The sequence below is a fragment of the Podarcis muralis genome, chromosome 7 (genome assembly GCF_964188315.1).
Source record: "Podarcis muralis chromosome 7, rPodMur119.hap1.1, whole genome shotgun sequence".
NCBI lineage: Eukaryota > Metazoa > Chordata > Lepidosauria > Squamata > Lacertidae > Podarcis > Podarcis muralis.
In genome coordinates this window covers 18,429,619-18,457,486 of record NC_135661.1, presented here as the reverse complement: position 1 = coordinate 18,457,486, position 27,868 = coordinate 18,429,619, and the positions used below count along the sequence as shown (strand labels likewise).

General features: G+C 43.6%; 1 protein-coding gene and 1 long non-coding RNA gene across 5 annotated transcripts in view; one reads left to right on the top strand and one right to left on the bottom strand.

Moving 5' to 3' along the window:
* MORN1 (MORN repeat containing 1) overlaps positions 1–27,868 on the bottom strand; it is a 135,840-nt gene that overhangs the window by 59,211 nt on the left and 48,761 nt on the right. For 3 of the 4 annotated variants that reach the window (XM_077931327.1, XM_077931326.1, XM_077931328.1), the window contains exons 11-12: positions 14,983–15,101; positions 13,793–13,869 (exon numbers count right to left, since the gene is read on the bottom strand). In XM_077931327.1, coding sequence (XP_077787453.1) covers positions 13,793–13,869; positions 14,983–15,101 — 196 coding nt within the window. Of the gene's footprint in view, positions 1–9,666; positions 9,952–13,792; positions 13,870–14,982; positions 15,102–27,868 lie in introns of those variants that run through there. The other variant, XM_028740934.2, reaches the window with a different exon arrangement.
* On the top strand, positions 34–9,881 carry LOC114602559 (uncharacterized). Its single transcript, XR_003707941.2, has 4 exons — positions 34–141; positions 4,198–4,342; positions 4,507–4,547; positions 9,776–9,881. It is a non-coding gene; the product is annotated as an uncharacterized LOC114602559 (long non-coding RNA).

The following is a 27,868-nucleotide window of genomic DNA, read 5'->3' as shown; positions in this document are numbered from 1 at the left end:
CACAGTTCATGGCACTCTGCAACCCTTCACCACAAGCAGACGCCATTTTGAATGCCATGAGGGGCTGCGGCCTTCTTCGACCACAGTTTCACAGCCACTAGTCCATTGCTTTTCCAGCAGCCACCAACTGGCAAATAAGTGGTATGTAAATTAGGTAATTAATTACCTAATTAACAACAACAATGGCCCTGCGGCAATTAGAATCCATGGATACCAAGAGAGCAGCGAAGAAATTGTTAGTCAAACCCTAAAATGGTTCCATGAGGTCTCAGTTTTCCCGCCTTTTTTTTTTTTTTTAATCTCAGCCCTGTGATGTTGCTCTTTCCTGTGTTTTTGCCTTCACAGAGCCAGAGCAGGTACCCTGGAGAGAAATGGCAGCCTTCATTCTCTCCTCTTGTGAGCAAGCTGCTCTCCCTTCTCTTCTGAGGCGCAGGGCTGGAATTAGGGCTGGAAGAAGAATGGGTTTAGTTTGCTTTTCACATGGGACTGAACCAGTCAGAATAACTTTCTTGTGGATTGGAAGGCAAACCCCAACTTCACTGCTGTTTACGGCAAATAAAAAAAAAGTTGGACTTTAATAGGTGGTAACAACATCCTTAAAAGTATGGCAAAATGACAAAATATGAGATTACGCTTTGATGGCAAAGTCAACGTATTTTGCTACATCTAGAGAACAAAGTCAAAGACAGGACAGTTTTTGGTCAATAGGGTGTGTTTTTATAGAACACTGTAGAAAAAAGGATTATTTCTCAATATATGTTATGGGCTCACAAAGTTTTGATGAAAAATGTATAAATATATTTATAAATATACCTTTTTCTCAATATATATATTGAGCTGGGAGTAGTAATTGTACACATACTAAATGTTTATATGAATTAAGTTGTAATTGTCTCTGGTTTGGTTCTCTTTGTTCTTCTTGGAAGCCTTGCACTTTATTACATAAATAATAATAATTATTACTTTAAAAACCTTTCTTGTAAAAAAAATACATCCAAAGGGCTGTATTCAATGTTAATCCTACTCAAAGTAGACCCATTAAGATTAATGGACATGACTAGCTTAAGTCTATTATTTCAATAGGTCTACTCTGAGTAGAACGTAGTTGAACACCCCCCCCTAAATGTGTATTTTATGGAGAAGGTACAAAATGTGTAAAATCTAAATGCATATTTTTTTGTGCTTTCTTAACCACAAACAAACAAAAAAGGCTGCAGAAAACGGGACAAGGCAGACCTGTGACTGAACTCCAGCAAAACTGAAATGTGACAGGATTAGGCTGCTTACTCCATCCTTAGCTGGAAAGTAATGAGAACCAAATGAACATACCGAGAGGGTGTAGTCTTTCAGACACAAATGTAATGGAGAGGGATAGCAACTCCCAGTCCCCTCACCTCCTAGGCCCACAGCCTTTTAGATGAAGGTATACTCATTTGGGGCTTCTTATTTTTTAGTTTAGAGAAAAGGCAAATAAGAGGGGACATGATAGAAATGTAAAACATCATACATGGTGTGGAGAAAGCGGACGGGGAAATGTTTTTCTCCCGCTCATACGAAAAACCCAGGAGCATCCAACAACAATGAATGTGGGAAGATTCAGGACACACCAAATGACTTCTTCACAAAGCACATGGTTAAGCAGTGGAATTTGCTTCCATGGGAGGTAGTGATGGCCACCAACTTGGACAGCTTTAGGAGGACTGGGCAAATTCATGGAAGGTGAGGCCAGTAATGACTGCTGGCCACAATGGCTATGTTCTCCCTGCATTGTTGGAGGCCTCTGAATACCGCTGGATAATCATAGGTAAGGAGAGTGTTGCTGCATTCATGTCTGGCTTGTTGGTATTCCCACTGCGGCTCCTGGTTGGCCACTGAGAGATTAGGATGCTGAACTAGATGGACCTTTGGCCTAATCCAGCATGGTTCTTCTTATGTTCTTACGCAGCATCAGCTGCTGTGACTGGCAGGCACAATGAAGCCTCTGGGTTGGCCAGGTGTGGAGCCTGATCTTCACCCATTGTCTAATCAATAGAATTTTATTTCCAAGGAATGCAGCCTCCAGATCGGGATTCAGCTATGGCTGCAGATGGCCCCAAAGCCAGCAGTCTACAGTAGCCTAACTTTTCATTTTACAATTTTTAGAAAGGAGATGCTGATGAGTTGGCAGGTTTGGGAAATCAAAGGTAGTCAGCTGACATACCTCTGAATGATCAGGGACTTCAAGCAACAGAAAATGATGTTTCTAAATGGTAGTCTGGTGGATGCTTAAGAATGCTCTTTGACCTGAAGACTGGAAGCACGCAAGCCTATGCAATCTTGATGTGCCCTGAAGCACGTCAGGGGGAAGAAAAAGAAAAAGAAATATTGATAGAAAGAAGGTTGGCTGGAGCCTGTCTAAACTTCCTGATATTCTACATTCCTTCTTTTGATTTTTAGATAGCACTTGTGCTATTATTTACATTTCTCCCCTTCTCATTTATTTATTGACTCCTCATTTATCTCTCCAAATGTGGGTGTGCTTTTAAAAAAAGTATTTTGTATTCCTGATCCATTTTCTATGGTGACAGATGCTTCCATTGCCACATTGCATTGCCTAGCTAATCTACATGTAGGTTTTTTAAGTAGATGACAGCTCTTCCAATGATTTTTATCTTCCCAGCCACATTCCATTGCAACCTGATTCCTTCCCCTCTATTACTGTCTAGGGCTGATGGATTCTTTCACTCTCTCCACTATGTTCCTTCTCTGTGCCTCCTCCGTCTGTTGAGTATTATCTCAACTAAGCACATTTGCAGCCCTACATTTTGCCTGAATCCTCATGGTTCATTTATAATATTGGGAAGAAGGACAACAGTTTATGCAAAACTGAAGTATTTTGGCAGCTCTGCTTCTTAGGAAATTGATGGTGTCTCTCCACCCCTCCCCCCCTTTTCTGTTTCCAAACACCTCTCTAGAAGACATTCCATAGCCATACTGTAAAGAACTCAGGAGAGTACTACACATAAAATTTTGCTGTTCCTTTTGTGGGGGTCTAGAAGTGTGAATTTCACACAATACTGAAGTTGATTAATAGTTCCTTATTTGCACAAAAGTTCAAAATGCAGCTCAATCAAAACATTTTTAAAGAACTAAGGTTTATATGTCCCCAAACTCCAAAGTAAGTTTCTGAATACCCTGTATCATATTACCATACCTTTCAAGGTATGCAATTCTTTTCTCCAGTCGATTTTTTGTTTTGTTTTTGTGCAACACTCAGGAATGTGTGAAGACATCTGATGATAGCAAATAAAGACCTAGGAATATGCACCCCAAAATAAGCTTTGGGATCCCACAAATCATACACTCATACATCCAGAATAGTATGGTCTACTACAAGATGGCATTCAGCCATGTTCAGTCCAAGACATTCTTAGGGTACAGCACGTCAAAGAGGTACCCCTATGTCAGTCACAAAGGAATTGAATTTTACTGTCCTGGACTGATTGTATATAAAATAGGAATACTCTTTATTTTCATTTTAACTGTCAGCATATTTGGTAAGTATAGGGTTAACCTAGAGTTCTAGTGGGTGCCCCGAGGGAATGTCTGGAGGGGGGGAGCATATGTGGCCCTCCAGGCCTCTTTGTCTGGTCCTTAGAATGTTCCCAGGCTACACCCCTCATTGACTCTGCTTTGCACCCTCCCTATTTTAGTCTGGCTGGAAAGTGTCCTTGAAGTCTGATACTGCTTCTTGCTTTCCTGGATGGAGGATAGAAAGGGGTGTGTGATTGTGTATAGAAACTAGCCTTCTGTATGATGGTAAAATCTGCATTCACTGCTCCACCCACTTTTCCATTAGGGTCCTGCCCACCAGTAGCTGTAGAAGGTTCCCCATCCCCCTGCTGCAAGTGAAATCAATACATAGCATCAGTCTGTGAAAATGCAGCCTATAGTACTCCTCCAACTGTCTGAAAGCTAAAGAAACCGACAGTGCAATTCTCATTGAGGTGGGTGCCCATGGATGCTGTGCAGCATAATGGCCCATCTTTCCTCAAATGGAAATGATGATTATCTTCTTAATGGGGCTGTTGAGATGATGAATGCAGGTAACCTTACAGAGAGAAAAAGTGTTAGATGTGATAAATAGCAGAGATCCTTCAGATGTAAGACTGCTGTAAAACAAATCAGAGAAATTACTACTTTGTCTCCCTAATTAAGCAAACCAAGAGCTCCAAGTACCTGTGTACACCTTACAGACAGAGGGAAAGCCAGTTGGACACCTGCTCCAAAATGAGGCTTCTTCATTCACTTCTGCTACTACAGAAGTAGTGTCTGCTAAAGAGATACTAATTAGATCTTCCTGGTGAGTTTCCTTTTGTGCGCACACTGAGCAGGGAATATAATTGTAGCTGCATCAGCCATTCATTCTTCTTGTGAAGTGAACTGTAATGACTAATCGTTCTGCTGTTGTCCTGCTCTGAATCAAAAAATTGCAATTACTCCTAATATTTGCTTATGTTTCTGTAGATCTGTGAGCTGATTCTTCATATTTTGGGTCTATTCTGGAGGTAAGGTGTATGGGGGAGGGGATTTCTTTCAGCACAAGAAAATGGCACAGTTTCAACCCTTTCGGAAGCACCATAGATCAGTCGTAAAGGATCTACTTTTGCATGAACAAAGTCCCACATTCAATCCTGGCATCCATCTGAAAACCTGCAGAGCTGCTGCTTGTCACTGTATATCTTAGGCGCAATGTAAGTTGAACAGTTAATATGCATAGCAGCTGCTCCCTGTGCACATTTACCAGGCTTCATAGAGAATATGCAGATAATCTGTTCATGAAGAGGGAGTCATGCACGTTTCCCCAAAGTGCCATTGAGATGTGCACATTCCCCAAGGCCTGTTGGAGAGTATGCATATTGGCTGGAAAGTGTGCCCAATTCCCTATTCTGGTTGTTGCGCACGTTCACCACTCAACTTACATTACCTTTAACATATATAAAACTAGAAGAATCATTGGTCAGACTCATTGTAAGGCAGCTTCCGAAGTTCTTAACCCTGTCAAAGGCTTAGGAGCAGTGTACAACGGTGCTACTTGAAAGTTTAGAGGAGTCAGCTCCAGCCTAGCTGCCTCAAAGTTAACGCCTACTGTACCAGTGTCTGCCAAACGGCATACAGGGAAACGAATAGTATCATAGAATTGTAGAGTTGGAAGGGACCACAAGGATCATCTAGTCCAAACCCCCTGCAATGCATGACAGAATGCTTCTCCATAGAAAACTTCCCTCCACCTACATATGAAGTATATCAGAGTGAAAGGTTCAAGCCTAAGCTTTTTGCTTGTTTATGTCAGAGCATTCAGTCATGTGAGTCCCTGTTTGCGATCTGAAGGAGGATATTAGAAAAAATATGTTGATCCCTTCAGCAACAACTTGACAAGACTTGGCAAGCTGTTTAGAGAGGACTGGTGGACTTGATGTGGCTATAGAACTGATGTAGTCCACTGGGGGCTGATGCCCATTGAGACTGGTATTGCAGAATACAGTGGTACCTCGGGTTACATACGCTTCAGGTTACAGACTCCGCTAACCCAGAAATAGTACCTCGGGTTAAGAACTTTGCTTCAGGATGAGAACAGAAATTGTGCTCCATTAGCTAAAGTGGTGCTTGAGGTTAAGAACAGTTTCAGGTTAAATACGGACCTCCGGTACAAATTAAGTACTTAACCAGAGGTACCACTGTACAAGGAGGCAAACAGTAGGTGGAGCCACAACCAATGACAGACAGAGACAGAAATGATAATAGCTAATACTACTTTTGTCCCCATCGTCCTCCCTGCTGAGTGCCACACAAAATTTGGTATTTTAAGTATTATTGAACTTTATTATTATTATTATTATTATCATTATTACAAAGTACCCATTTTTAAATTTACTCTCAAAGAATGCATTTTCAAATGTAATTTATCCTAAAGTGCACATTTTTATATGCATTTTGGGTTCATTTTTTTTTTAAAAAAAAGATGAGAACAGCATTGCAAAAGTCATAGGTGAAATCTGGAGAACTGCATTCTGATTCAGAGATTAGATTGGGATGTGTGTATCAGTTCAAGGCAATTATAAAAATTTGCAAAGAACAAATTTCTAGAGCATCCCTACACGAGAACCTGACTGTGACAGATAATGTCGTGGCTAGAAAATCTTATTTATGTAACAAAATTTATATACCACTTGACTGAAACAATACCTCTAAGTGGCTGACAATAAGTTTTAAAATGATCAATTAAAAACATGTAATATTTTTTAAAGCAATTAAAATCAGCTGTAAACTAATAAATATGAAAACACATCAATTTCTATGTGCCTGGCTAGGCTTGCCTAAACAAAAATGTTATAAACAGTTGCCAGAAAGACCACAGTGAGGCATTTGACTGATGTCAATATGCAGATAGTTCCTGAAGTATAGGGGCTGCCACACTAAAATATACATTTCTTACAAGTGCATAATGAATATTGTGTGGCACTTGTAACAGTGTAAGTTCCACAGATCAAAGCCATTGAGTGGGCACATACGAAGAAAGGCAATCCCACAAGTAAACTGGCTCCAAGCAATTGATGCCTTTATATACTAATATTAACAACTTAAACTTGGCCCAGTAGCAAATCAGCAACCAGTGCAGAGCTCTGAGTAGAGGTGCTATATGCTGACAAGGTCTTACTCCTGTCAGTAGTTGTGCTGCAGCATTATACACTAACTGCAGCTTCTGGATCAAATGGAAGGGAAGCCTCACGTAAAGCACATTGCTGTGATCTAATATTTAAGGCACCAATGCATGAACTACTGTGGTCAAGCTCTCCCCACCCAGGAATGGCCATTGCTGTTGTAGCAGGTGCAGTTGGTAAAAGGCGCTTCTTGCCAGAGTATCTACCTGGGCCTTCAGTAGGACAAATCTAAATCCGGGGGGAAACCCCAGACTGCATACCTGCAGCACCTTGTCCACATCAGCTGACTGCAAAAGTTGAAACTGATCCCACAACACACCACCAACTCTGGCACTGGGTACATCTGAAACTACAAGAACTGTGGAGTCAAGGTCACTCCAAAGTTGAGAAATTTTATCATCAGAGTGTGTAGCCAGCTGGTCATAGTGGGTCCTCAAGTACTCAGAGGACCCTCTCTGTTAGTGGGAATTAAAAACCTCTGGGATGTCCGGAATAATGCTGCTGGCCGGCTTCTATAAGATGTAATTCAAACTGCAAAATCTTAGTTTCCATTTCTTTCGTGGAACTGGCTTCCTTTCTAGCCACAACCAACAAAGCTACTACTTGGGTATGGGGTCGGGGGAGAGATGGTGTTCTTGAGCTGCGATCACTTCTTTAAGATTCTTGGAATTTCAGTAGGTGCATAGAGGTATCTACCACAGAAGGCATAAACGTGATGTTCGTGTGTCCCCACTCCAGGAATTAATTTCTCTACTGCCAATCACTGTGATCTGAAGTGTCCCTTGTTTGTTAAAAGCCACACTTTAAGCTTGGTCATTTTTTTTTCATCTCTACATTTTTGAACCCCTCCCACACACTTGATCCATGTTCCAGCCACACAGTGCAGCAAATTTCAGCAAATGCAGCTAAGGCTGGGTAAAAAGCTATGGGAAGTTTGAGGTTACACCACGCATCTGAAAACTGAGCTTTCTATTTAACATGCAAACAAAGGATCTTAAATTGGGTGGCAAAGGACTGTTGCAGAGAGATGGCCAGATAGTAAAAAGATAGAAAATTTTCACAAACATACATGGCAAGCTGCTCATTAGGTCCTTGCAGAGAGTCATGGAGGATATGGGTTTGGGGAATGCTGGACTAGATGGTAACCAAAGAGTTGGGGGGAACCTTTTAGGACATCTAGTCAAACATTCCCCAACCCCATATCCTCCATATTTTGGACACAAACTCTCATCCAGCCAGCATGGCCAATGGTCAAGGATGATGGCCATTCTAATTCAAAATATCTATAGGGCACCAAGTTGAGGAAGACTAATAAAGTCTGGCTCTTTGCTTGATGCAGGAAATTCAGAGCTAGAGCACCCTGAAGAGACAGCAGTCCATACTTTGCTTGAAGATCTCAGCCTCCAGCAAAGTAATTGGTGCCACTGTTGAACTGTTCTTATCAGCAATACGTGTCTCATAATCTTAGGAAGTTGCTTGTGCTTCTGACAGTAATTACCGTATTTTTCGCTCTATAACACGCACCTGACCATAACACGCACATCGTTTTTAGAGGAGGAAAACAAGGGAAAAAACATTCTGAATGAAACAGTGGATGTATCATTTTTGTGCTTCATGCTGTGGCCACAGACATGTGATCTGATGGTGAATTTGGGGTGACCCAATGCAAAAATCCTGAGAATTCCTGTGGATCCATGCTTTGTAACCACGTTTTTGCACCATTGCAGCCCCAGGCAACAGTGGGTGCGTGATTTTTTGGGTGCAGGCTGTAGCCATGGACATGCTATGTGATCTGATGGTGAATTTGGGGTGACCCAATGCAAAGATCCTGAGGATCCATGTGGATCCATGCTTTTTAACCATGTTTTTGCACCATTGCAGCCCCAGGCAACAGTGGGTGCGTGATTTTTTTGGTGCAGGCTGTAGCCATGGACATGCTATGTGATCTGATGGTGAATTTGGGGTGACCCAATGCAAAGATCCTGAGAATCCCTGTGGATCCATGCTTTGTAACCACATTTTTGCACCATTGCAGCCCCAGGCAACAGTGGGTGCGTGCTTTTTTTGGGTGCAGGCTGTAGCCATGGACATGCTATGTGATCTGATGGTGAATTTGGGGTGACCCAATGCAAAGATCCTGAGAATCCCTGTGGATCCATGCTTTTTAACCACATTTTTGCACCATTGCAGCCCCAGGCAACAGTGGGTGCGTGATTTTTTTGGTGCAGGCTGTAGCCATGGACATGCTATGTGATCTGATGGTGAATTTGGGGTGACCCAATGCAAAGATCCTGAGGATCCATGTTGATCTATGCTTTGTAACCACATTTTAAGTGGGGAGCGAAGGAAAAACAAAGAAGGGACATGAGAGGGGTGTGCAGAGAAGCAGCTGGCTAAGAATGCTGGAGAGGGATTTGGGGTGGGAGGAAAGAAAGGCAAAAGTTCCCCCCCAAGCCAGCCATCTCTCTCTCCCTCCCTCCCCCCTCTCTCTCCCTCCCCCCTCTCTCCCTCTCCCTCCCCCCCTCTCCCTCTCCCTCCCCCACTCTCTCTCCCTCTCCCCAAGCAGCACCGGAGCACAGAGAGGAATTAGAAAGAACGGCACTCTGCTTGCCTGGAGGGGAGGGGCTTTCCCTGCTCTTTGTTCCGTTTCAGCAATCACAGCAACGAAACAGAGGAGGGTGGGCAGTAAGACCCTGAGGCAGAATGCAGGAAAGCTGCCACTTCCTCTTTTCAGGTTTCCCTTCTCCTGACTCGCGGTTTGACTTTTGCTTGATTTTTTGGCTCCAGGGACCACACATTCGCTCTATAACACGCACAGACATTTCCCCTTCCTTTTTAGGAGAAAAAATCTGCGTGTTATAGAGCGAAAAATACGGTAACTGCACTGATATACTGTATTTTCTGCAGCCAAAACGGAAGGGAATGCTACTGCAGCAGTATCAGAAAGAAGTAGTAAAACAAAAGGTTGAGTGTGGTCCAGTGGTTAGATTTAGAGTGCAGATTCCTGGGTTCAAGCCACAAAGCTTAGTAGGTGATGCTTTGGTGCACTCTCTCACTCTCTACCTATTTTGCAGGGTTATTTTAAGGGTAAAAGGGAGACCACATCCTGAAGTGCACAGAAGAAGAGGACAATAAAGATGCTTTAAACAATCCATTTTCATGTTGCTGTAGTTGCTTCTGTTTTGAGAGACACAAAAAGAAACAGAAAGTCCCAACCAAACCTGCAATCAGAGAAAAGAGAAAGCAGGAGCTGGAAAGCAAGAAGATATGAGAAAGAGAAATTATTATTTACTGTATTTGCAGACGGCCCTTCCACAAAAGTTCTTGGAGCAGGGAACAATTGACAATAAAATAATAAAAATAAAACATCAGAAATAAAACCGCAAACTGAAAGCATGTCATAGGGAAAATCAGCACCACCACAATACGTAAGAAACACCACAATCAGCTCATCAACCCTCATATGTTGAACAGAACATTACGTCAATGAGGCGAATGAGAGCATTTCCAGCAGGAGGGAATCCCACAAATCAAGGAGCCATGACTGAGAAGACCCTATTGTGACTCAGGTAAAGGATGGAACTATTAGTAGGGCCTCCCCTACAGATCTATTAATGCATGGCTAAGGCAGCACTAATCAATGTGGTGCCCTCCAGATATGGTTGGACTTCAACTCCCATCAACCACAGCCAGTATGGCCAATGGTGAAGGATGATGGGAGCTGTAGTCCAGCGATATCTGGAGGGCAATGTGTTGGCTGTCCCTGGGCTATGAAATTGATGCAAAAAAAAAGAGGAAAGAGAAATAGCTTCATATATGTTATACTGCAATATGTGAAGTTGTCTTGTCATTCTTCTCTCTCTCTCTCTCTCTCTCTCTCTCTCTCTCTCTCTCTCTCTCCCTCCCTCTCCCTCCCTCTCTCTCTTTCTCACACAAACATACACAGAATCTTCATTTATCAGGCAAAGGATTTGGGCTGCTCCAAACCACCCAACAGTAACTCTGTGAAAATCAAAAGTATGCTTGAGAACTTGAATGAATTGGCATAGGTTTATTGGAAACAGTTTGTCATTTGAGAAGGGGCATTTCTCCCAATTTGAGCACTCAAACATCTCCTTTCTTACACATTAGAATGATACCAATATTTCTGGAAAAATAACACAGTTCTCTGTGGTTAAAAGTATATCCTGCTAGATAAACTGATTCATAATTTTCTTAATAACTGGAGAAATCTGGTGTACCAGGGGCTGTGCCAGACAGTACCATATTTTTCGCTCTATAAGACGCACCAGACCACAAGACGCACCTAGTTTTTGGAGGAGGAAAACAAGAAAAAAAATATTCTGAATCTCCGAAGCCAGAACAGCAAGAGGGATCGCTGCGCAGTGAAAGCAGCAATCCGTCTTGCTGTTCTGGCTTCTGGGATAGCTGTGCAGCCTGCATTCACTCCATAAGACGCACAGACATTTCCCCTTACTTTTTAGGAGGGAAAAAGTGAGTCTTATAGAGCAAAAAATACAGTATTTGATGTCATTTCCATTCTGATGAATAGTTTTGTACCACACGTATGAATCTCTTCCCCAGGATCATTTACAGCAAAGTAAATGGAACCATAGTTCAGTAGAGCATCTGTTTTGTATGCAAAAGGTTCCTGGCATATCCACATAGGGCTAAGAATTGTACCCTGATTGAAATCCTGGCAAGCCATGGCCAGTCAGTGTAGAAAATGGGGACCCAGACGGACAATGGTCTGACTCAATATAAGGCAGCTTCCGACACATCTATGTTCTGTTAGAATGCTTCCTGAAATAAACAATTGGGGTCTTTGTGTTCTACATGGTTGCAACACACACACACCTCTTCACATGCCCGTGGCAAGGAGGAAAGCCAGCTCTTCAATGTTTAACTAGCATCAGAATGTATCTGTTTCAAAGACAGACAGATACAGGATATTGTAGAGTTATGCAGGTGGGCTTTGACTGTAGTTGCTAGTTTTGCACACTAGTTTAGACTCCAGGGAAACCCAGTACGGAAAATCACAACTCCAAAACTCTTTCTTAAGAACACAAACATCTGCCGGGCAAGGCTGGGGAGCGACAAGGGTTCTTTGAAAATGCAAACCAAGGCATTTCCTGGAGTAGAGTCTCCATGGAAACCTCCACTCCAGGAAATGCTACGGAGAATCGCAAGGCTCATTTTAAATAAGAACACAAACACACCAGCAATGCTTTGAAGCCACAATACAACCCAAGGGAGGGCGAAAACAACAACAACTCACCAAGCTGACAAAGCTCAAGAGAGCTATGTCTCTTTTTCTAGTGTGCCAGAACAAGAATAAAAACCCCTCAACTATAATAATTAAATAAATTTATTATTTTTACTCTGCCCACCTGACTGAGTTGCCCCAGCCGCTCTGGGCAGCTACCTCTTAAATGTAACTAAGGGGAGGAAGGATAGAATGCCACCCCACTCTACTCTGCGGTTGCCATTGACATTCCTCCTCTTTTCATCCCACCTCCATTGCATCCCAAGCCTCCATGAATTACTGAAATAAACTGGACTGAAACACAATAGCCAGAACAAGTCCCGCCTGGTGTCAGTTGAGTTTCTCTCCCTCATCTGCTCTTTCACTGATTGCAGTAACTCCACCTGTGTGATGACTTCCAGGGAAAGATGTAAATACCTCAATCACCTACAGCTTGCAGGTTGGGGCTATTCATAATGTCCTTTGATAGTCGATGTTGACTGACTCCTTTCTGGCTACATGGAACCAATCAGAAAGGGGAGGGGGGAGGAAAGAAGGAGGAGTGTAAAGTCCTGACACCCTACCTTAGCCGTTTCTATGGAAGAGTGTTTGTATGTCATTGCCCCCCTTAAAGTTCAACACCCCCCCCCCCAGAGACATGTGTGGGACCTGCTGGCCACACATAGTGATGGGTAATGATTGGCTCTGTTGTCAACAGCAGAATGGTTAGCAGAAGAGGGACTGGTTAGTGGCAGTCTGATTAAGTAAAAATCAATGCATATGCATATGGGGTTAGGATAGCTGTGGGGGATGTTGTTGTGGGGGTTCTGAAATTCATGGACTGAAGAAGCTGACCAGCCTCCCTGCTAAGAACACGGAAAGATAAGTGCAGGCTAATTTCTCATAAAACAAATGAGGAGACCATGACCTGTATGGATTGCCTCATCTCTCAGGTTCTACAAAAGGTAGAAACTTGCTTTTTTTAGATGATAGATAGATAGATGATAGATAGATAGATTAGATAGACAGGAAGGCAGGAACTGAAATCTGGGAATCTAGAGATTATGGCTCATCCAGCTGCTTTCGCACCTCTGTGGATGTTCATGATTTCCTTCAACCTCCTTCAACAATAAAGTGGAATTCTTACTGCCGGCCACTTGGAAATTATGGTTCTATTAATGCAACCTAAAACTGCATTAGATTTTTCTGAAGCCGCATCACACAACTGACTCGTGTTCAGTTTGCAATCATCATGGGATCCTTCAGTCTATAAGGCAATTAATGCATTACCCTGAAAGTTGCACTGAGCACCATATAACTGGAAAGGCATCTAAGGAGGCTTAGAAATAAATGAATACTTATGGTGTGGGGATGGGGCAGGGGCAGAGGCAGGGAACTGATGGACAGAAGAGAGATAATGAATCAGAGCGATCCTATTGGCCAATTTCTGGTGGACCACCTAGTGGTTGTTGGAATTATTGAAAAGAATCCCAGACTAAGTTAACTTTGGCTCAGGAAAGGATTTCTTATGTGTTTAAGAAACAGCACAAGTTTACTGTTAGTGATTAGTTCTGACTTAATGATGATGAGATCCTGAGTACACATTCTTGCTTCACAAATTCAAAACATAACAATGAGCCCATAGGGGATCTTTTTTTTTTAAGGTAGTAGTTGGGAGTGCAGCTCACTCACCACTAGGCAAGATGACACCTTGGTTTCAATCTTTTAACATTCTGAAAATGTTACTTGAAATACAAAAGGCAGTTTGATGTAGTTTGTTGAGAAAGCAGGGTCACAGACATGAATGAAAAAAGATCCATCTGAGAAGTGGGAGATGGGAACATACCTGCTATCTCCAACCGTCTCCTGGGAAGCAGTCATTTTCTCTGCAATGGTCTTGACACTTGCCTTTTTGCCCCCTTTCTGCATGAGTAAGAGGTTTAGATAATAAATTCTAAATATGAGAGAGATCAAGATCTGGTTCAAGGTCACCCAGTGAGCTTTATGACTAACCAGGGTTCCGAACTCATGTTCCCAAGTTCCGCCGTCTACCCACGCACAATGCTGGCTCCACAGAACATGTCTTCTTAAGGCAAGCATAAGGGATTGCACATGCTATAAGATACTGGACCCCATTTGTACTGATGTAAACCTCTAGAACAGCCTTTCTCAACCTGTGGGTCCCCAGGTGTTGTTGAACTACAACTCCCATCACCCCTAGCTAGCAAGGCCAGAGCTCAGGGATGATGGGAGTTGTAGTCCAACAACATGTGGGGACCCACAGGTTGAGAACCGCTGCTCTAGAATGTCATTTGTATAGCTAAGCATTTAGCTGTATCCTCAGTACACTGTATTTTATTTTATTGCTATGGCTAATGGCTAATGCAAATAAAGTTGCTATGTATGTATGCATGCATCTGGTGAGGTTGGCTTCAATTCTGAGGGGCCACGGGTTAAGAGCTCTTTTGTGGGTCCCCTCCTCTTTTGACTTATTTGGGGGGCAGTGGTCTGAGAAGCATTTGGACAAACACCAGGACACTGGGTCTAGTAGTAATTTAATTTCACACAGTCGCCTAGAGTATTGGTGGGAACAGCGAGAACTCTGCATTGTATGAAGGACCACACCAGAATGTTTTGAAGGGGGTGGGGCTGCAGGTGCCATCACTGGAACCTGTTGTGCACTCTTTGAGGCAGGTTTCGTGGAGCCAATACTCTAGCTTCCTGGGAGGTGAGTCGCTGTAGCTTACCTGAAGGTGGGGGAGCTGGTGGGGAGGTCACTGCAGTGCAAACACACCAGCAAAACCAATCTGGCTCAATAACTGCTTTACCCCTCCTGATAAGCAATGGTGACCTTCCTGCCAGGAAGTTAGGGTAGCAGGTTTTTTTGCCCTGCTCAGCAAGCCACTTCTGGGTAAGACATTCTTCCTTCTGGGTGTTAGGGAGGAGCTTCCAATCTGGACTACTGCCAGATAATGAAATGGGAATGAAATGTGGATGTGAATTGTTGTGTCCACAAGTGTAGCTGGCTTTCCTTACTTCATTTGGCTCATCTGACTGCACAGCAGGTTGAGGATCTCCTGGAAGAGGTGCAAGGGTGATGCTACTGAAAATGGCACAGCCGCGCTCAACTCTTCGGAAACAGCCACTTTCATTTTCTATATAAACAAAGAACAATGTATAGTCAAGGGAAGCACCTGTCTATTTTCCTGTTGTGTTTAATGAGTGGTCAAAATGTAAATAAAAAATATTAAGTCTGTTGAAGGGGAAGGTAAATGAAACAAGACACAAGAAATGCTTGTGGCTCTCTACTGCAAGCTTTGGGTCCCTTTATAAAAGTCACCTTGAATATAACAGTGGAATGGAAAATTAGTATGTTGTACCTAAGCTCTCAGCAGCTGTGATTTACTCTAGCAATATCTCCAACAGTATTTATAAAATTCAGTATGCTGACATCTCTCACTTCCCCCAAAGTGCAAAAGGCACCATGCCTGATTCTCTTCTCCCCACCACCAAGAGTTTTCTTAGCAACTATCTTGCAAGGTAGAGATTGAAGCCCTATGTATGTGTCAACACTCATATGTTCCTCATGGGCATGGTGATGCACTCAGGCCTCTGCATAAAGAGTGTGACCATCTGTAGCAATGGAGCTTTTGCATGGTCCTTCCAAGCAACCCAGAAATGTTCACAATTGGGTTCAAGCTGACATGGAAGTCATGTTATATTTGGGTGGTAGTGGTTGCCAGTTGGGTATTTGTAATGTGGAATGGTAGCTTCAGTTGCTGCATGATAGCTTCAATTGTACAGACTCCATGAACCCATTCTAGTGAACAAACATATATGGGACCTAGGTTCACCACAGTGCCACTACCAGTCACCCAGCTCCAAGAGAGAGTGAAGCTGGAACTTCCAGCGACATAGGATACATTATCACAGGTGTGAGGAAACTGTGGTTCTCCAGGTGTTGCTGAGCTGCAGCTCCCATAATCCTTGGACATTGGCTGTGCTTGCTGGAGCTGCTGGAAGTTGTAGTTCAGCAACACCTGGAAGGACCACAGCTTCCCATGCTTTTTATATCATTATCAATACTGCCTAAATAATGCATTTGTGAAGGTTGTGGCCCTTAACAGCTCTAATTTCTTGGCCCTTTGGGGTTGGACAGGTCTGAACCCTGACACCATGCCACACCTGGGTAACCCTGATTTCCACCCCCACCCCCAACTTCACAGTATTAGTTTGATACTTTCTTTAAAAGCATATCGCACCACCATTAGACAAGGCAAATCAGGAGTTAGCAGCTGCGAAATCTTTATTGAAAACTATTAGTGCATTAAGAAATTGGAAATTATGCTGTAAGCAATATGGTTCCCATTCATTGCTCAGAACATAAATACTGCTAGTACAGCGAAAGCTAATGAAGAGAGAGGTGTTAAAAGAACGTCCTTGCAAAAGTGGAAAGGCGAACTTTTTAAACGATCAGGTGGAGACACCATGGAAAGTTGTGCAGCACTTAACAATGTGAAATTTCACTGTGCTGGGTGCTTAGTGCAGGAAAAGTAACCTTTCTTTCGGCCAATGAAGTGAGAGAATGGACAGGACAAAGAGTAATGTTCTGCCAGCATCAACAAGACGTCACCCAGGGAACTGATTTGTGTAAACGCAGAGGCGGATTTAGGGCAGTGCAACCAGTTTGGTCGTACTGGGTGCCAAGCCTTGGGGGTGGCGCAACTATGATTTTGATTGGAACATGGGAGGTGAGGGTGCTGGATTTTGGTGTTGCACAGGGCACCGCTGAAATTTGAGACCCCAAGGTCCAACGCTAGTACATGAGCTGGCTTAAGAGGATGGCTGTATGCTGGCACAGGTGGCAAGTGTTATGCAGGCTCAACCCAGTGGCCTTTTGAATCAGATCCCTTCTGCCACTCGGAACGAAAGCTGGGACATTTTGCATTAATATCCCAGAATCTGCTACATGCCCCCAAAGGCCAATCACATGCTACTGTCCAATATAAACTCTCAGATCCTGCTGTCTTCCCTATTAGTCTGAGCAACATGTTCAGTTGCTCTCTGGGTTGCTACCAAAACCCTCAACTTCATCCTGCCCGGGATTGTCTGAGAATTCTGATGAACATAGAAATGGAAGCGGAAATTAGTGGGGTTTGCTCATTTGGTCTCATGTTTGGAATGGAAAGAAATCCAGTGAATACTGATGAACTGTTGTTGTTTTTAGTCTGCAAACAATATATAGTTGATGACCACTCCTCCCCCCCCCCCTTTAAATTGTGCTTCCCTGACATTGAAATGAACGGTGTGGAAAGAATTGCATCATTAATTACAATGAATTTGTAAGTTACGTAAATAATGTTAAATAGCAGACAAGGAGATGAATAGCATAGTATTTGGTGGAAACTGAACTTCAGCAGAACAGAAACAGCACTGATTGTGATGAAGTCAGAACAGAAACCACTGCTTTCTTGCCTCCCTAATTCTGCCCTGTAGTGATTGTCCACTCTTGGATCTGTGTGCAAAGAGCCACCAGGGTTGCAGCCAGAGCTGTAGATTGGAGCCTTTCCCTGGGCAGTGACGTACTCTCAGGTTCTGAACTAGGCTCAGCTGTGCAGGCTAGACACTGGATCCTCTCAGACAGGAAGGGTATCAAAGGCTGGACTGGGACTCTGCCTGAGAAACAATGCCTCCCTGGTTGCAGTGTGTCAGGTCTGCATCCTTCACGTAACTCTCTCTTCCCAGCTCCTGCCTCCCATCTGACAGCTGCCCGCAGCTCATGATAAAACCCAGTTTAATTGGAGACTCCCATCTCAGGAGTGCCACTCCTGAAATCCACCCTCTGTGTCTATTTTTATTACAACAATTATGTCTTGATCAGCAAGATAAAGGTCATTCCATCACCTTGTGGGGGGGTGGAATGGAGTGGAGGAAGCAGGAGCAGAATGACTAGTCTCATAATGACTGCAGAAGATGGGGCAGTTTGACCTCTCTGGGAGTGAAATGTCAATTAATTATCTTTTTTTTATGTCCAACTCAATTACAACATGCTAATCACCTGTGTAGGGCATAAAACTAGGAGGAGGAAGAGAGGAAAAGGGGATGGCGTGAAAGGAGAAATAGCTATAAACATCTATGACTTAGGGCGTTAGAGTCATTATTGTTAAACGGTAGGCACACTTTCTAATAATGGAGCATAAAGAATTATTGGCTGTTGATGGGCTGGTCTGAATGTTGTAATACTTTCTTCCTTAAAAAGGGTGCGAGGGGGTGAGATAGGGTGACTGGTCCTTGGGAGCAGCAGTTGTGTCTTATTTAAAGGTGACCAGACACAGAGCATTAGCCTTTAATGCTTGATTCAATTACCAATAAATGTCAGTTAACTAATGAGGAAGGTGGGGAAAGGAGTGAGAAGCATGGACTTAACACACAACCAAAAGCTATGGAGCAGCCGTCAGCAACCTCCTTTGGTGGCACCATGTTGGGGAAGGTTGCCTTAGGAGAATAGTATTTCCTGCAAGGCATAACCCATCCAAGGGGCCCACGTTACAAAAGAACCATGGGTGCAACTCATGGTTCATTGAAGCGTTTTGCATGTCAGTGAAGCTCATGCCAGGTCTTTTCAGTTATGATATCCTTGGTATTAAATCATCACCATAATCACCCCTTCTAATACAGTGGTACCTCGGTTTTTGAGCGTCTTGGAAGCCCAACATTTCAGAATCTGAACTCCGAAAACCCAGAAGTAATTGCTTCCGTTTTCAAATGGGTCTCGGAAGTCAAACAGCTTCCATTGCGTCCCCCCCCCCTTTCTCCATTGACTTTGCTGACTACCCTTTGCACTTTGGTTGTTGAACGTTTTGGAAGTTGAACGGTATTCCGGAACTGATTACATTTGACAACCGAGGTACCACTGTAGTGAGCTAAGCTGCTGAGAGCTGGCAGGGGTGGAGCCACAACAGAACCACTGAGAAATGTGAGGCGAGAGGGACAGAAAACTAGAGGAGAAAGGGAATGGAAAAGAGTATCCTAGAATACAGCATGGCTGCCTGGAACCCAGAGCCAGAACACGCCAACTGCAACCTTTTGTTGCAGGCCCTACTTCCCCCCTCTAAAACCAAACTTGAGCTGCCCTGTGCCTACCAGCTGGGAAACAAAATGAGCCCACTCAAAATTTCTAGTGCTGTGTCAAAATTTGTCGTGCAATTTCTTGGAGGACCTAACGTTCTCTCTAGCGAAACTAGAAAAACATATCTCATCTTAAAATGAAAGGCAGTTGGTTAATGCTGCTGCTGCTACTACTAGTATCAGTATGGTCAGGAAAACCCTGAAGTTTGCAGACATACAAAAATCTTCCTAAAAAAAAATATTGAAGCAGGCAGCCCCCTCCCCTCACAGCTCCATGCAGCATGAACATGCTTCACAAGCACAAAATGTTTCAGGTTGGTTGGAAAAAATACAAATATAAACTGAAGGTGGTGGTAGATAGAATTGGTTATCCTGCCTGGAGGGGGTTATGGCTAGCTGGAAACCATGAAGGAAGCTCTCATTTTTGGATGTCAGGGTGCAGTACAATATTCTGTCATAGAAAACTGCCTTATATTGAGCCAGACCACTGAGCCACCTAGTTCAGTACTGTCTACACTGACTGGCAGCAGCTCTCCGGGATTTCAGGCAAGGGACAATCCCAGTCCTGCCAAGAGATGCTGGGGAATGAACCTGGGGCTTTCTGCATGCCAGGCAGATGTTTTGCCACTGAGCTACAGCTATATTACAAATGAAACGAAGTCAAATTGTTAGGTTTTCCATAAAGAAAGTACACTTCATGTTTCCAATAGGAAACCCCAGCTTTCCCTTAATGTAAAACACAGGCAAAAGATTTAACAAATAGTTGGCTTTTGAGCATTGGCTGAAAAAGCACAAAACAACGAAGGCTGAGATTTCAATCAAACATCTCCCTATAAAATTACATTCCACCGAGTCTTACAAAGCCAACGTCAATTAACACACAAAAGAAACCTCAATGGTACGTCAAAGCAAGGGTGTAACTTTATTTGATGAAAGCAAGGAAATGAAGGGGGCCAAAGTTACCATTCCATCCTCATAATGTTTGGTCTGTGTGGATCTTATCTAACATATGAAAACCAAGAACAGTAAAAGAAGGGGGAAACTGCTACAGGTGCCAGTGCAAGTTTATACAACCAGTAGAACTGAGTAGTGAAGCTTTGCCTGGACTTCACTACTTCAGATTGCGGGTCTGCTCATTGGAAAAATTACTCACTGTTCAGCCACAAAAAAAGGCTCCCTGCCCACAGAAAGCAAGCATGTCAGTGTGGAGGCTAAGCGCAGAGATTTGACTTTTCTTACGGCTCAGTGGGACAGCATCTGCTTCTGCTTTTCAGTGCAGAAGGTCTAGGAGGGCTAGGAATATTCCCTTCTTGAAATATTGGACAGCCACTGCCAGTCAGTGTAGACCAGGCATGTCCAACTCCCAAGAGACTGCGAGACTTTGGGGGGGGTTTGATCAGGATCATGTGATCGACCAGGGACACCCCGCAATCGACTGGTTGGACATGCCTGGTGCAGACAATACTCAGCAAGATGGATCTACAATATCAGAGAGATCTGGTGCAATATAAGGCAGCTTTCTGTGCCCCTGTGGGTGGTATCCAATGTTAGTCCTACTAAGTGTAGACCCACTGAAATGAATGGGCATGACTAACTTAGCAATAATAATAATAATAATAATAATAATAATTTATTTGTACCCCACCCATCTGGCTGGGTTTCCCCAGCCACTCTGGGCGGCTTCCATAGAAACCAAAAAACACTAAAATATCACACATTAAAAACTTCCCTGAACAGGGCTGCCTTAAGATGTCTTCTGAATGTCAGGTAGTTGTTTATTGCTTTGACATGTTAATGGCTCTGCTTCAAGTGGGACATAACTGGAGATAACCCAAAGTCTTAACAGAAGCACAACAGTTGGCAGTTAGACCATCTGATATGCATGCAAAAGGTCCCAGCTTCAATCCTTGGCATCTCCTGGTAAAGGCTGGAAGAGACCCCCTTGCCTGCAATCCAGGAGAGCCACTGCCATTATGTGTAGACGTGACCGAGATAGCTGATTTTGCTCAATGTAACGAAGCTTCCTAAGCATAGCCCCTGTAAAGTGGGGACAATCCTCTTTCAAAAGACTTCTTTTGTCTCCCACACACATTAATGGGCTTAACAAAGAGACAGCCAACACAGTGCCCTCCAGATGTTATTGGACTCCAACTCTCATCAGCCCCAGCCAGCCTGACGAGTCATCTGGAGGGTACCATATTGGCTACCCCATTTGGTGTGCTCAGCCTGAACAAGAGAGACAAAGCCTCAGAGGACCACACTAGCTTGTGCAGCTGCTCCCTGTCCCTACCCCCCTGCACTTTCTAAATTGGAAGCTAAAGTTATCTTTAAACTATGTGGTTTTTTTTCATGGTCTCAAATCCAATTTGCAAGGAATTGTTTGAAACATATTCCCCATTGCCAGGAAAACAATAGCAATCCTCCAATTATCAGCACCTGCATTACAATTCAATGAGTTTAAATTGCTAAGGGGCTGTGGCTGATACCCTACTGACAACAATTAGCATTAAAAAAAACCCCACCACATTCTGCAGTTTAAAAGCAGTGGGTGGGAATTACAAAAGGTTAACAGACTAAATATAAAAATCTTTTTGAATATAAAATCAATGCGTTTTGTTACTAAAAATCTGGGTACTGTAATTTAACCAAAATAGGGTTTAGAGTATCTGGCGCAGTTCCAGATGCAAGAGAGATGTTTTTCTTCTTCTTTCCCATTTGAAAGGAAATGCAGAGCAACCAATTGGAGAGTTTCTGCCAGGCAGGAGGTTGGGAGGGAAGGGGGGGGGAGAAAAAGGAGCAGGGAAAGCTATTTAAAAAAACAAAAACCCACAAAACAGTTAAGTCCTGTCTACTCAGAACTATTGAGCTGAGATTCTTCCAATGCTGTACACATCATACACCCAATATTATTCAACATATCCAGAAGGTAGGACCTGAACCAAAGATTCAAATTATAAGAGGGGGTAGGGAGGATTTAGATGAAACATTAGAAAGAACTCCCTGGCAGTATGAGCTAGTCAGCAATGGAACAGACTGCCTTGGAAGATGGTAGACTTTCCTTTATAACAGGTTTTTAGGCAAAGGTTGGATGGCCACTAGGGATGCTGTAGAAGTGGATTAATCTAAATGACCATTGGGGTCCTTTCAGACTCTGAATTGTAGCCAACTAAGTCCAACTCAGAGTAGACCAATCCAGATCCAATGTAACCTGTCGCCCGATTGCAGCTGGAATCCAATACGGGCATGACTTTCAGTTAGCCTCATATCTTAGGAATTTGTCCGTACCCGCCCACCGTATTTACCAAAGCTAGATTAAACGTATTTCCATCAGAAGTTCTAAATGGTAGGCTGAGAGGCATCTCCTATCAGAATAGGCTTTGTTTATGAACCATATCCTACTGCATTGTGGGCAGTATGAGCAAGCAAGGGATCACCTAATTAAACCCTTACTAGCAAATTTGCCAGGAAAATCTGAAGCCTCCCATATTAAATACCTTCTGTTCAAATGGAGGATAGGTCAAATGATATTACACTGACCGTGGCAAAGTTTCTTTCAGAGGGCGCAAGAAACAAAGACCATCATGCTCTGGACATAACAAAATGACTACCTCGGTCTCTTTCGCCTGTTGTTGTTTGGTTGTCTTAACTGTATCTTGTTTAGAAACTGTTTTGTGGGTCTATGGACCGCAATAAAGATAGATGGATATAGATATATAGATATATAGATATTTGCTTTCGTAGCTGGGTTCAAGTTCAAGAGGTCAAGACACAAAGGCTTTAGCAACTAATCCATACCTAATGACCCACCTAAGTGGTACTCAGGATATCACTCAAGAAATCACTCAAGATATCCCTCAAGCAATTAAGGAACAAAAGAAGAAAAGGTACACTAGCCTGGGAACTTCCTCTCTGCCCAGAACATTGGAGGCTATACACCACACCCCTCAACAGTATTTATAGGAACTCAAACACTGAGATCCTGCTCTGTTCCAGTAACAAGAAGCCGAAAGCACCAGCCTGAAGATGACGAGTGAGACCTCGTCGAAACGTCGCCTAGACACCCCAACTTTTACACGGGAAGACACCCGAGGACACCAAAACCTGCATATATAGATATATAGATACAGATACACACACACACCCCAATTGAAATCAACAGTCCATTAACTTCAATGTGTCTACTCTGGGTAGCATTAACATTGGATACAGAAATCCTGTTGGTGGGCTTCCCACAAGCCACAGTGAGAACAGGATGCGGGACTAGATAGGCCTTTGGCCTGAACCAGCAGTCTCTTCTTAAGTTCTTATGCTCATGTGGGTATGACAGCTCAGGACCAAAATATTAGGTGTTTATCAGCTCCTCAATTCACCCTTGAAAGTTGCAGCAGATTATAGGCCAGATGTTGATACACTCTTAAGGGAGCTGGGGTTGATTGGTAGGGATGCCTGCAAAGCTCTTAGGGTCCAGGTGTGAATGCTGGGTGCTTGCAATGTTCACCCAGAAGAAGAGGTGAGCATTGCAACTTCCCCAATTTCTTCTCTGGCTGCGCTTACAATCTGGGTTCCGTTGTTAGGAGGCAGAAAAACTTATTCCTAAATTTACGAGCCTTTTCCCCAAACTAAAAGAAGTCCCAAATGTTGTAGCCTTTCCCAGAAGGGGATTTGCTCCTTTTTCCGATCAATTTGGTTCCCCTTTTCTGCACCATCTCTTTTGGGAGATATCACTATGGAGCAAATAGCGTGCCAGTCTCTCTTGGTGAACAGAGGATAAAAAGTTTAATGACTATGCAGTGGGGAGTCACGCTTTGCGACAAAGTATAAACCAGCTCCAGAAAAAGCAGCTGAAAGCTTCCAGAGTTAAACCCATCCTCCCATTGACCATATGTTGCAGAAGTATTCAAGTGGGGAGGGGAAGTAGATGTCTTAAGATATAAGAATATAACCTGGATAAATCAGGTGAAAGGCACAGCTAACTCAGCATCCTGTTCTCTAAGTAGCCAGACAGATGACAACAGGAAACTTGCAAACAGGACCTGAACACAACACTGCTCTCCTCACTTGTGATTCCCATCAACTAGTATTCAGAGATTGCAACCTCAAGCAGTGAAGGTAAAACATAGCCATTGTGGCTAGTTGGCACTGATAGCCTAATCCTCCTTGACTTCATCCAATCATCTTTTAAAGAACGGGTGGGGAGCCTGTAGCCCTCCAGATGTTGCTGAACTCACATCAGCCACAGGAAGCATGTCCAATGGCAAGGGGTGATGGATGTTGTGATTCAGCAACAACTGGAGGACTAAACGTTCCTCCCACCTGTTTTAAAGCCCCACAGGTTGTTGGCCATCAATATATACCGCGGGAGCAAATTCCATGGTTTAACTCTGTGCTATGTGAAAAAGTAAGGGACGCGGGTGGCGCTGTGGGTAAAAGCCTCAGTGCCTAGGGCTTGCCGATCGAAAGGTCGGCGGTTCGAATCCCCGCGGCGGGGTGCGCTCCCGTTGTTCGGTCCCAGCGCCTGCCAACCTAGCAGTTCGAAAGCACCCCCGGGTGCAAGTAGATAAATAGGGACCGCTTACTAGCGGGAAGGTAAACGGCGTTTCCGTGTGCGGCTCTGGCTCGCCAGAGCAGCGATGTCACGCTGGCCACGTGACCCGGAAGTGTCTCCGGACAGCGCTGGTCCCCGGCCTCTTGAGTGAGATGGGCGCACAACCCTAGAGTCTGTCAAGACTGGCCCGTACGGGCAGGGGTACCTTTACCTTTTTATGTGAAAAAGTACCGTACTTTCTTTTGTCCTTCCAACGTTTTGCTTCACTGGACTGACATGAGTTCTAGTATCACAGGGAGATTAATTTTACCCCATCCACTTTCTCTACACTATGAATATTTTTTAAAGCACCATTCAAACATGTAAAGCAGTGATTTGCATGGTCTGTCTCCAAAAACAATGCTTCATTAAATAGAGGTAATGGGGGGGGGGGTGTTTGCTTCAGACACATCCCACACTTTTTTATCACCATCATCAGCATGCTTTCTGCCATTCCCCATTCCTCTGTTACCAGAGTGAAGCAAATAATTACTCCTGGGTTGTTGTTCCTTCAATTGCGAAAATCTGCAAACAGATTAATCACCACTTTTTAGCTTTGTTTCAGTGGAGAAAAGGAGATTACCAAAGTGTACAAAAAGGTCGCAGACAGGGGAACTCTCACAAGCTTGTTTGGACATATAGTCAAACAAAGGAGAAATAAATGTAGGCGCAACCACGTTATTGTAAAAGGCACTCCAGGCCTCGACACGCTTAATCCTTTCAGACAGATCTGTGCAGCAGCAGGGCCAGATCATGGAGATTTCTGGGCTTTCCAGATCGAAACTTGCACACTGGACTTCTCCCTTCCTCTCTGCCTGCTACAAAGATTTCCCAGCATTGCCCTGTACTTATTTAAACAAATATTATGACCAAGTAAACCACAGATGGAAGGTGAACTCCTTAACCCTTGAAAAATCTTAAGGAGAGGAAACAGAAGCGGGGGCGGGCGGGGGGCGGGGAATAGAGATTGAGAAAGAATTTTATAAGTGTTAAACCTTCAAAGGTACAAATGAAGGACGCATCAGCCTAATATCCCCAAATGTGATGGGATTCATAGGAGGGAGTGTCACAAGGCAGGGGCAAAATTTGGCTTCATTTCACCCGGGTCAACAACCCAATTTGGCACGTGCACACACATTGCAGATTTGCAGAGGGGGGGCTGGGAGTGGGCAATTTTGTTTTAAAAGCTTCTATAAGTGTAAATGTGTTATCTACCAACAAATACAAGACAACAGGTTTCATAGACCAAGTCTATGGGGCAGTTCCATTTGGCAAAAGGAGGAAGCTGCAGTAATATATTTTTGCAGGTTGTTAATAAAATTCCCTAAGGAAGTTTTTTCTTTCCAAAATGCATTGGGCAGTAATAAAATATTTTGGACGCTTGGGGCATCTCTCTCTCTCTCTCTCTCTCTCTCTCTCTCTCTCTCTCTCTTTTTCTTCGGTATCATGCTCTATTACTCTTCCATGGTCCTCTACCTATTCCAAGATATTTCCAATGGACTGTCTCCAACTAAGTCCTACTCAGAGTAGACCCACTGAAATTAATCAACCCAGGTTAGTTATGTCCATTCATTTCAATGGGCCTATTTGGAGTAGGGCTAACACTGGATATATAACCCAGTGTCCATAGTGGGTGATTCACAAGAAGATGACAATTTTCAAACAGCTTGCAATAGAAAGTGGCGACAGAAGATGATGTGGGAGATTTGTGCTAGTAATGACTGTTTGAGGCATCTGAGATCATGGTTCGGCTATGAATCTACATGCCTGAGCGACTGAGTGATGAATCTACATGCTTGAATCAGGCCCAGAGTACTCAAGCAGGAGCATAAACAGCTGCCATGTAGTCAGAGCTCTACGGCAGGTCTGCACAACTTTTGAACTGCCAAGCTGATTGCAGACTACTAGCTATGTAACTCAGCCTGCTGGCTGTTTGACAACATCTGTTTTTGCAGTCCCAGACTGGCAACATACTAAGGAGGTTTATTTGATGGGCTGCTATGTTTAACTCAGTGATAGGGACCCTCAGGCCTGGGAGCAAAATGCAACCATCCAGGCGTCTGTCTTCCCATGACACTCTCGCTGGCCTTGCCCCTCATAGGCCCTACTTTGTACCTCCCTTGAGTGTTTTTGCCTGACTGGAATGTGTCCTTGAACTCTGATAGTGCTTCCTGCTTGCCTGGATGGGGGGCAGAGAGGGCTGTGTGTTTCTGCAGAAACTGGCCTACATTACAACGGCAAAGTGTGCATTAATCGCTCTGCCCACCTCTGCTTCTGGACCCTCCAACCACTAGCATTTTTTGTAAATTACAAAAAGGAAATTTGTTGTGCTAGGGTGACAAAAGACTTTAATCAACTTTAATTGCACAAAACCTAAAGTTCTGTGGTGTGTTTGAATTCCTTCCACAAAACAGCCACAGTCTCAAAGCGCTCACATTTTGCTTTGTTTTGTTTCCTTCAGTGCAAGCACTGTGTAATCACCCTGTGTTCTCCAAGCCTACAATCCTTTCCAGTAGGCTAAATGTATTTCTAGACATTCCTGAAGATAATTTGTACTAGGCATGGAGTTTCTTAGAGATTTATAGCCCATCCTATTCCCAGGATGGATTACACAAATATTTAATTTTGTTAAAAAAAAAAAATGAAAAGAGAGAGAACGAGGGATGGGAAACCTCCTAAAGCACAAGGAGTAAAGCAACATGCAGCAGCTGGACTGATGATGGGTAAGTGGACGGTTCCACGTGCCAAATGAAACGTACAGAGAAAAGCATATGGCACAACTTTACTTTCTGATAGAAGATTAATCTGTTGTAGGAGGACAGAGCACTCATGTGATTCATACAGGACCCCTCCTAGTTTTAGAACCCATGAAAGAAAAAAGCAAAGCCTGAGCACAAAAGATTTTCTCAATATTGCAACCCTTCCCCATCTTTAGACATTTTGCAAGGAGATGGAGCGAGAATGTTCAGGAGGGCGTTTATTCAACTGGCCGTCCCCAAGGGTCAGTTCAATCTTTGGTTATATTGCCAAAAGGACACAAGATTAAGAAAATCCCTATGGGATCAAAGGATCCATGGAGCTCAGTGTTGATTTCCAAGAGTGGTTAGCCAGATGCCTTTGGGGAAGCTAACATTCAGACCCGCCTCTTGTTCTATCTGAGGAGGAACCACAGCTCAGTTGTACAGTCCATGCTTTGCATGTTGAAGGTCC